This window comes from Rhinichthys klamathensis, unplaced genomic scaffold (assembly GCF_029890125.1).
Source record: "Rhinichthys klamathensis goyatoka isolate OS25496 unplaced genomic scaffold, OSU_Roscu_1.1 h1tg000485l_1, whole genome shotgun sequence".
Lineage (NCBI taxonomy): Eukaryota > Metazoa > Chordata > Actinopteri > Cypriniformes > Leuciscidae > Rhinichthys > Rhinichthys klamathensis.
Genome location: NW_026606972.1, coordinates 305,048 through 315,000, shown reverse-complemented (window position 1 = coordinate 315,000; position 9,953 = coordinate 305,048). Strand labels below are relative to the sequence as shown.

Below are 9,953 nucleotides of genomic sequence, written 5' to 3'. Positions count from 1 at the left end.
ATGATTTTTCTGAAGGATCATGTGACACTGAAAACTGGAGTAATGATGCTGAAAATTCAGCTTTGCATCACAGGAATATATTCCTGATGAAAGCAGTGAAGTGGAAGGTTAAATAAATAGTCAAAGTCACACTATGCAAAATGTTTCCAACCATGTGCGGATAAACAAATACTATATTAAGAGTGTGTGTTTTATGGGTGGGGTACCTCAGGGCCTTCTGTTCTTCTTCCAACTGCTGCCTCACAGTACGAAGATCCTTCAGCAGGCCGATGTCTGTGCCGTTTACCCAGGTGTAAACCACATCGATGGGCATCGGTAGGCAAAGCCTGAATTATTACAAGCATATGAAGCAGGGAAGGTATGTGAATCCAGGAGCATATATACGAAAATGTGCATTTTCAAATCATATTTTTTTTTAAAACAGTAGTGACAGACTGAAATATTTTTATAATCATTTTCAGATTATAAGTGTCCCTTAGAGAGTGATCAGATAACAGGGCTTTATTACTGTGTGTGAATGAAGCAGTGATGCTGGTTTCATTGAGCTGTTCCTCACCTGGTCTGAAAGGACTTTCCTGCAACATTATCTCTGTAGGAATCAAACAAAACATGGTACTGATCTCGACTCCACTCTACTACAACCTGCAAACAAAAACAAAACAAAACCAGCCAGTTAATACACAACAAGCCCTTACTTCTAGTGCGTAAGATTACCAACTATGTAACAACAGGTCAGAGTCACATTGCACAATCAGCTTTGATCAGTGATTGACACAGAATGCACAGATAGGATACATGCACGGCCTAAATGCAAATCTAATGAAGCTAGTATACTTCTGCCGGATGAATTTCACCCTAAATAGTGTACCTACCTCTCCAAACTGAAAGGCAGACACTATCATGAGGACTAGTCCTCCGAAACACAGGTACAGTCCATAACGATGAGACAGGCAGGTGTATGTCTGACGCTGCAGCAGTTTCAATACCGAATTAATTATCAACATGACTCTCCCCGGCCATCAACATCTCTTCCTCCATAAACACTTAATGTGGACACATATTTCCCGCGGTGAAATAAAAATAACTTCATTACACTAAAACATACTGTCACATGACCGCACGCTCAACACTCAAACGCTGTAGTTCCTTATGTGTAGTGATCAGGTGATGATGATACGCCGCTCGATTCAAGTACATCTATGAACATGACAGACTCGCTGCTGCCCTCTAGTGAATAGGAGGACGAGCACTTAAGGTACTTCATGCAATTCTTGTAAAGTAGGCCTATTTAAAACTTTCAAAAAATAACTATTTCACACATTTAAATATGTTTTTAAATTATGATTTATATATTAATTAAACTGTTTTAAATAACTTAATCTAAAAGATGTAATGCTCATTTGGCATTGATTTTTCTGTGTTCAGTAGCCATTTAAAGACAACTGGGTCAAACATTGTATTGCCGCTGTACTGAAAATGTGCTTCATCAATAGATGTGAATACATATTCACATGGTGTTAGGGTTAGGGTTTATTGGTAGGATTTGAGTTAGTGCAGATGAATATTATGCTGACCAATAGCAGATTCACACATTTTCTGAACACTAGCTGTCAAAGGTCACCTGCTTTAAAAATGGGCCCTGAGTTTTAACGGTCATCAATATCATAAATCCTGTAAAGTTTTTTTTATATATATATATATATTTTTAAATGTATCTACATTTATAACACTATACTTTGTATTATATTAGCCTACCTTTCCATCAAATTACAAGAAACTAGTTAACGCTGCTGTGAGGGTGTTTCTAATAGAGAAACACCCTCAGTTTGGGAGTGATGGTAAAATTGACGTCTTTCTCTCTTCTGACTGCCGTTATCAATCGCTCTTTTTTTCCAATATTTTTGATAGTTGTGAAAACACTATTGTGGAGGTTTTCTTGTGCTATTTTAAAAAAATATATATATATTTAATGTTTTCTCTCATTTACCGCTATAGAAGTTTACCCAACTAGACGCTATATATTTTTGCCATCACCATAACAAACTGGTTTAGTTAACAAAGATTTATCGATAGGTTAACACTTTACAATAAGGTCCCATTAGTTAACATTATAATGCCTTAACCAATTTTTAACAAAGAGAAATACATTTGTTTCAGTATGTAGGCTATTCATCTTTGTTAATGTTAGTTCATTAATACACAACTGTTCATTAGTTCATGTTATCTGAGGTAGGCTACATTGAATAATAGCCTATTAACAGATGCAAATTTTGATTTAAATCATTTACTAGTAATACATTAGCCTAATGTTAACAATTGGAACCTTGTAAAGTGTTACAGGTTTATCTAAAAGAAAGAAAGAAAGAAAGAAAGAAAGAAAGAAAGAAAGAAAGAAAGAAAGAAAGAAAGAAAGAAAGAAAGAAAGAAAGAAAGAAAGAAAGAAAGAAAGAAAGAAAGAAAGAAAGAAAGAAAGAACCTCTGTGTATTGTTCACATTTGCGGTTGTTGACAATGTATATGGGTAAAACAATGAGGAAGAGAATCAGAGATTCCCATCGAACACGTGACACGATAGATACAGTTATAAACCTCGAGTTACTTTGCATCCAGTATGTGTTCAGTCAAGTGTCCGTGTCTTAATATCTGATGTGATGTTTTCTTTACTTTTGTCTCCGTGAATGGTGATGCACCGTTCACACTCAGCCCTCAGGCGAGATGGTTTGGTTTTTGGAAGGAATGTGCTTTTTACCTACTTTTCTGGTAATCTGGTCATCGAGCACATTCATAATATCTTATATCATCGCATTGTTTCGACGAGATGTGGACGTTGTCCTTCCTTATATAAGGTATGTGAAATGCCTTTTTACATTGTGCTTGATTTTAGTTTAGATACACATCTGGATTTGATGAATTTACAACTCTTAACATAATAGACCAGAAATAGCTTGTAATGTTAGTAACAAGTCCATGTTTTAAGCGGGTATTTATATATAGCCTAGACATATAAAGGTCCTAGTTGTAAGAATTTCGGGGAAAAAAAGTTTTTTGCTGTTAGCTCGTTTAGTTTCGTTTTCTACTGAGAGGATGAACGTGGCTCGTGTTCAAAACTAGGTTAGTGTTCAGTGCAGGAAGCTGCACAAACTAGATATCCTGAAAGAAGATTAATATAATATAATATAATATAATATAATATAATATAATATAATATAATATAATATAATATAATATAATAACAGTAACACACACACACACACACACACAAACACACATATTTAATATAACTATATAATATATCCTGTAAAAAACACCCTACATTTTTTAAAGTTTATTGTTTAAAAATAATAACAAACTTATATTTACATTTAAAATACTTATTTTAAAAATATTTTAAAAATAGATAAGTAATAATAAATATTTTCAAAGTCACATATTAATGTATTGTAATGGTGAGGCCATGATTGCACTTTTATTAAATGTCATACAGTAAACTGTGGACTGCACAGTTATGACTAAAAGTTTCTGAATTCCTTCATATGTGAATGTTCCGTAACACTTTATTTTACAGTATCCTTGTTACATGTAGTAATAACAGTAAATTATGCATAATTACATTAAACTAACCCTCAACCAAATCCTAATCCTACCCTAACCCTATAGTGAGTACATGTTGTTGAGTAATATTTCTCAGTACTTAAATATATAATTACACAGCAACAATGACACCTTAAAATAAAGTGTAACCCAATGTTATAATTTGTGTAAACGTTTCTGAAAATCAGTCGTTTACTTTTTTCAGTGATACAGGGGCAACTCCCCCTGAGAGCTGTGTGTTTGGATTCATGTCGACAATCACTTCGTTTGCAGGTATGACTAATAATCAGCCACTTTCTGATTTCAGTTTGATTTGATTTGATTTCCAGCTCATATTTCAGAAGACCAGTTAATCTCCCAGCAGCAGCTTCAGGAAACTCCTTGCTATCTGTTTGTCACAACCTTTTGGAAATTGTGCAACTTTTAGTCAACCGCAAACTGCTTGATTTTGACATGTGAGAGGAAAGCAGTGGGAATGTCTCAAATATACGCTTCTTTAGTAACAATGGAACCTCACTCATTCTGGTCTCACTTCTCTTTCTGCTGAAAACGAAAACACAATTTTTTTCCCACCCGTGACACACAGCTGGAGTTCAGTGTTTTACAAAACTGCAGTCAAACCCTCAAACAACAACTGCAGAAATGAAACCTAATGCCAAATCAGGTTACAGGTTATCAGAGCAACAGCCACCATGGCAACTCAAATGAATTTTTAACCGATACAAATACTGTTTTCATTGCACTTTCCTGCATAAAGTCTCCAGAGAGTTTATTCAGTTTTATTTGCATGAGTGAATATTGTTGACTGTATTGCACAGCAATTTCCATTCTTTAAACGGATGAAACTCAGTGCAGGGAATTTGTTTTCCAGCCTTTGCTACTATGTATGCTGAATATAAATTTGTGGAAAGAGTCCACGAGACAACCGGTGCCGTGTCACCAGGTCTGAACAAGGCTTCTTTTGCTGTTGGCATCATCTCTTGCGTCGGCATGTGTTTGGTTGCTACATTTCAGGTATGTCTAGTTTAGCCACAATCGAAAACTCTTTCAGAATTTACTCACTTTCGTTCTTTGGTGTAACACAACAATTATATTTTGAAAAGTGTTTTTTTTGTGTGTGTCTATATAAAGAAAGTCAGTGGGTTCCAATATTGTTTTGGACCCCATTGACTTTCACTGTATGAACGAAAGCAGTTCTTCAAAAAATGTTGTGTATGGAATGACATGAGGGTGAGTAAGCGATGACTCTCATGTATGCTGTTGTGTTCTAGGAGACGACAGTGATGGCAGTCCATGATTTGGGTGCTTTACTGTTCTTCATCTTTGGAGCTATATACACCATCATTCAGAGCGTGATCTCGTACCGTGCTCGTCCTTACGGACCTTCTAAGTGGATGTGTCATTTCCGTGCATTCTTCGCTGCAGTGGCCTTTCTAGCTATTTTTCCCAGTATCCTTTCTCAGTCTAACATGTGCTGCTGGTTTACAAACTGAACATAGTTTTGCCAATGTAAATATGCATGAACATGCATCTCCTTTCATCGCTATTCATCCAAATCCAGTGTTGTGATCCCAGCATGCTGGTTTTCCGTGTGAAGACATGCACTGTTTACATTTCAGATCAAACTGTTTGTCTTTAACGCCTCCTTCCAGCTATTTTCTGTGCCGTTTCTGTTGGAACAAGCAAACTTCACTGGGACATCAATGATAAGGTACAATTCAGTTCACAAACCAGACATTTCAGACCTCAGATTATAGTCAAATGTAATATTGAATGTTTAGAGTTGCTTGACTTGTTTCCCTGCTTCTGAAGGACTACACACTTCATATAGTGAGCGCTGTGTGTGAGTGGATCACTGCCTTCAGTTTCGTCTTCTTCTTCTTAACATACATCCAAGAGTTCCAGGTGAGTACATGAAACATTATGAGACTTACACTACAGTTCAAAAGGTTTGGGGGTCAAAAAAATAAATAAAAATAAATTAATGTGTTTATTCAGATAGGATGCATTTAATTGATCAAAAGGAACAGTAAAGACAATTATAATGTTCTATTTCAAATACCGTAAATGCTGCTCTTTTGAACTTTGTTCATCAAAAAAAAACAAAAAAAAAAACAGGAATTGTTAATAATTCATGTTTATTGACTTCTGAAGAATCATGCAAGAAAATTCAGCTTTGCCATCACAGGAATACATTACCGATTTTAAATATATTTAAATATAATAAAGATATTTTAATTTGCAATAATATTTCACAATATGTTTACTGCATTTTGATCAAATAAATGCAGCCTCGGTGAGCATAAGTGACTTTTAAAAACATTTAAAAAAAAACTTACGACCCTAAACTTTTGAACAGTAGTGTATGTGGTATATTGATTTTCACATTATTTCTAATCACTTACATTTTGTGAAATTCGTTTTTAGTTCCTCTTAGATAAACTTAACATTTCTTTTATTTCTTTTTACAGCAATTCACTCTGAAACTGACTGTTCATTTAATAGAGTATTAATGAGCGTGACATCATACTGTTATTGGATGAGTTATGTTTCACTGTTTTTGGTGCATTTTTAATAATATAATTGTATTTTTTTATACAACTTATTAGCTTTTTTCACGTTGAAAGATCTGTTGCAGTACTGTATAATCATTTGCAGTGTATATTTTTGTAGCTTGCACTTTGGTCTTGGAAAAAAAGGCATGAAACGTACTTGAAATGTAATACACTCTAACAATTAAGAAAGTTTTATCATAGTGATTCTCCTTTTATAATAATCAACCAAGACAAAATAGCACATTCATATTTGCATTTAATCAATCTTTGCTTCGGTTGTTTTTCTTCATGATCATTCCGAAAATTCAGTGCAGCTGAGAGTGAGCCACAGGTGTTTTTTATACTCTTGTTCTTTATGCAGTGCAATGTGAATGTAAGTCCGTTGATTGCACAATGTGTCTGATTTTGTAATTCTGGAATAAAAACACATGACAATGATGATGATGTGCATGGCTTAAGAGAAGTGATTGCTTTAATGTTTCTAGGAATAGCAGCATACACTACTGTTTAAAAGTTTGGGGTCTGTAAGATTTGTTTAGACTTTTAAAAGAAATGAATACTATAATTAAGCAAGGGCGCTGCTGATCAAAAGTGACAGTAAAGACATTAATAATGTTACATAAGAAAAAAAATCATGTTCTTTTGAACTTTCTATTCAAAGAATCCTGAAAAAAATAAAACCGAATCATGGTTTCCACAAAGAAATAAAGCAGCACAACTGTTTTGAGCATTGATGAAATGTTTCTAGAGCAGCAAATCAACATATTAGAATGATTTCTGAAGGATCATGTGACACTCAGACAATCAGCAATGATGCTGAAAATTCAGCTTTACCATCACAGAAATAAATTATTCAGAATGCATTGAAACAAAAAAACTACTATTTAAACTGTAAAAATATTTCACAATATTCATTTTTACTGTATTTCTAATCAAGTAAATGCATAACAGACTTAATTTAAAAACATTTTAAATTCAAGCCCGAACTTTTGAATAATGGTATGTTTTAAAAATAAAACTTCTTTGCAACAAATTTGAATATAACTTTTAATAAGTTACTTTGGAAAAGACAATGTAAGCAAATCTTTAATGGCTATGTAACATAATTAGTATCTTTAGAAACATAACAAATCTAACTAAATTAAATAGGGCTTTATGTGGATTTTGTTGTTGATATAACCGCGTTTCAAAGTCAATTCAAGATTGTTCCAAGTGGAGATGAAAAAAAGAAAAGAAATTTCCCTCAGCTACAATTTTAAAAATCTATTTCAGAACAGATTAACAAGGCTGCTTGTGGCCATTTCATAAAAACACCAAGTGGCATCTTTTTATTGTTATTGGATACACATATGTACATGGCAAGAAATGACACACTTCACAATTCAGATGAGAGTAGCACTCAATGGATCAAATATAACCATAATCATCAGCGATCTCACCTAGTGAGCAACTGCCCTCAGAAACCACCAGTACAGATTTCAAGTATGCCGTCTCCATGATGTAGCACAACCTTTTAGTGCCATCGCTTAATGTCTATCCTTTGTAGGGACATTCAAGTGCATTGTCCCTGCTTTGAGATGAGCAAGATTCATGACAGCCTACATACAGTAGGCCAAGTCCAACAAGGTCTAACGAGTCCAGGCCAAGTTAGCTGTGGGAGGGGGCGGAGCCAATCAATCGCTGAAGGATGATTCGCTGCCGGAGCTGTCATCATCTTGCTCTTCCAAGCCTTTTTTGCCACCATCTGGAACAGGTGCATCAGGAGTACTGAAGGATACAATAAAGAAATCTATTAGCTAGAACATAAACAGCTCATAATCATACAAATAGTGACAGAATCAACTTATACACATGCATCATCTTGTTTACTGTCATCAACACTTACTCAAGCAAACTAGGGTCCAAACCCTCCAATACCATCTTATTTTTAATGGCCATAGCTGGAACACCCTGTGAACATACAGAGCAAAATTTGGGCATTTGCATACACATTTGACATGACGTCGTCAGCCATAATTAGGGAGTAGGTTTGTTAATGATGAAACTTAAGAGAAACACGCATACCACTTGCACCATTTTCAGGTATCTGGCATATCGCGGGTCCTTGGCTACAGTCATGATGTTTTCCGCTGGGACCTCTGCTTTCGGCTCCTGAGGGGCCACTTGTGTTTGCTGAGATGCCTGAATGGAAAGGGATTTTGTATTAATACTGACTGAAGGACTTCCTATGAGTGCCATTATGTTATAACAACCTCAGAATGCAGTGGGATAAATGGATGAAGACATTAATAATATATCAGAATAACTGTTACCTCAACAGGGGGACCCGTTGCACGACTGGCTTGCACTGCAGGGCCGTTTGTCACTGGAGACGGTCTCACTCCATCCACTGTCACTTCTTCCAAACCAGGAATAGAGGCTAACTGAAAATGTATAAATCATTGTTTCATGAAATCAACTTAGATAAGCTTAAAAAAAGAAGGTATTCAATAAAGTCCTGTTCCTTGAGTCAGAGGTTTTGAGTATTTAGATACCACGGACCCCCAAATATGATCATTGATCAATGTTTTTCAATGCGAGAGACCCCTATCCTGGAACTTAAAAGGCATCCATATAGTTTCATGTACAAAGACCCAATTTCTACTGTAAAAAAATAATATTATGAATGGATCGAAAATAGTATTTGGAAAATATTTTATTTATTTTCTCAGTTGTTTTAATCCACTGTTTATGTATTTTTATCAAATGTTTGACTATTTATTTGTAATCTTACATTTAATTTGTATTAATTATTTAAAATCAAATGTTTATTTATTTGTTTAAATGTAATGTTCGTGGTGTATTTATTTTTATTCATTTCAATCTTATTCTTATTTTTAATTATTGTTTTAATAAAGTTATTAATTAAACACTTTTTTAAAAAACATTTTCACCGCCCATGAAAACCCCCTTAATTGCCTTGACTTACCTTTGCTTCCAAAATGCTTAGTGTGGTCTCAATCTGCTGGATTCGTAGTGATACTGTTGCTAGCTTCTGTAAAAGCAAATTCCATCAGGTCACTGACACTTCCCAGAATGTTTAAGTTGAGTGTTACTGTAAAGATGATGTGCTGACAGGTGAACATACCTCCTCACAAACTGTGGAAAAGCGGTTCAGGAACCTGACGGTGTGGACTATGAACTGATTGAGGAAAGCTACGATTCTTCTCTGTTGAATGGCTGGAACCTTAAGAAACAAAATGTAATGATCAGTTTCAGACCAGATGCTTTGTGCACATATGAGTTATGTGAAAACGAATTCATAGGTGTCAGACGATCATGTGAGCAGCAGCTGATGTTGCAAAGTAAAACAAACTCACCTTTGTAAGATCTATTCCTGATCCCACAATGGGTAATCCGTCCTCGTCCATTTCAGCAACTCTGTTGCGTTTTAATTATCACAGACAAAGATTTTTACGCGTTAAATGTCTTAAACGAGTTGGCATTGCGCATCAAATGCATCGTTGTGAAAATACCTCCTCACGTGACTTCACTGCAGTACTTCCGCGTTCTGAACATAATAAAAGTTCCCAAACCCTTCTAACCTTAATAAATACTGTTTTGTGTTACAAATAAAACTAAAGAGTAATTCATTGTTACACAAATCTTCTTTCACATATTTATATTTGAACTGTTTACGTTTGCTTGCAACTCAAAAGTCCTTAAAACTTCCACGTTACCATAATAAAAGTCCGCTCCCAAAAAACGAAAGTCGATTTTAAGAAATGTAACATTCGACTAAATGTTGAGTTATATTTATAAATAATTA

The 9,953-nt window shown here is 34.9% G+C and overlaps 3 protein-coding genes across 5 annotated transcripts in view; 1 reads left to right on the top strand and 2 right to left on the bottom strand.

Annotated features, from left to right (window-relative positions):
• gnptab (N-acetylglucosamine-1-phosphate transferase subunits alpha and beta) overlaps positions 1 to 1,146 on the bottom strand; it is a 71,478-nt gene extending 70,332 nt beyond the window's left edge. For 2 of the 3 annotated variants that reach the window (XR_008804110.1, XR_008804109.1), the window contains exons 1-3: positions 873 to 1,146; positions 557 to 642; positions 207 to 326 (exon numbers count right to left, since the gene is read on the bottom strand). Coding sequence is in view for 1 of the 3 variants with exons in the window: in XM_056237349.1 (XP_056093324.1) it covers positions 207 to 326; positions 557 to 642; positions 873 to 1,004 (338 nt within the window). In the remaining 2 variants the exon portion in view is untranslated. The remainder of the gene's footprint in view (positions 1 to 206; positions 327 to 556; positions 643 to 872) is intronic. The other variant, XM_056237349.1, reaches the window with a different exon arrangement.
• A 1,441-nt stretch (positions 1,147 to 2,587) lies between these two features.
• Positions 2,588 to 6,583, top strand: dram1 (DNA-damage regulated autophagy modulator 1). Its single transcript, XM_056237270.1, has 7 exons — positions 2,588 to 2,845; positions 3,796 to 3,863; positions 4,462 to 4,604; positions 4,862 to 5,039; positions 5,243 to 5,301; positions 5,403 to 5,495; positions 6,062 to 6,583. Exons 1-7 carry the CDS (start codon positions 2,715 to 2,717, stop codon positions 6,101 to 6,103), a joined length of 714 nt encoding a protein of 237 aa, XP_056093245.1. The 5' UTR covers positions 2,588 to 2,714; the 3' UTR covers positions 6,104 to 6,583.
• A 575-nt stretch (positions 6,584 to 7,158) lies between these two features.
• Positions 7,159 to 9,867, bottom strand: washc3 (WASH complex subunit 3). Its single transcript, XM_056237271.1, has 7 exons — positions 9,505 to 9,867; positions 9,273 to 9,371; positions 9,114 to 9,179; positions 8,458 to 8,568; positions 8,210 to 8,326; positions 8,031 to 8,095; positions 7,159 to 7,912 (listed from the first exon to the last, which is right to left on the bottom strand). The coding sequence occupies exons 1-7, from the start codon at positions 9,553 to 9,555 to the stop codon at positions 7,819 to 7,821; spliced, it is 603 nt and encodes a 200-aa protein (XP_056093246.1). The 5' UTR covers positions 9,556 to 9,867; the 3' UTR covers positions 7,159 to 7,818.
• Positions 9,868 to 9,953: the final 86 nt, after the last annotated feature.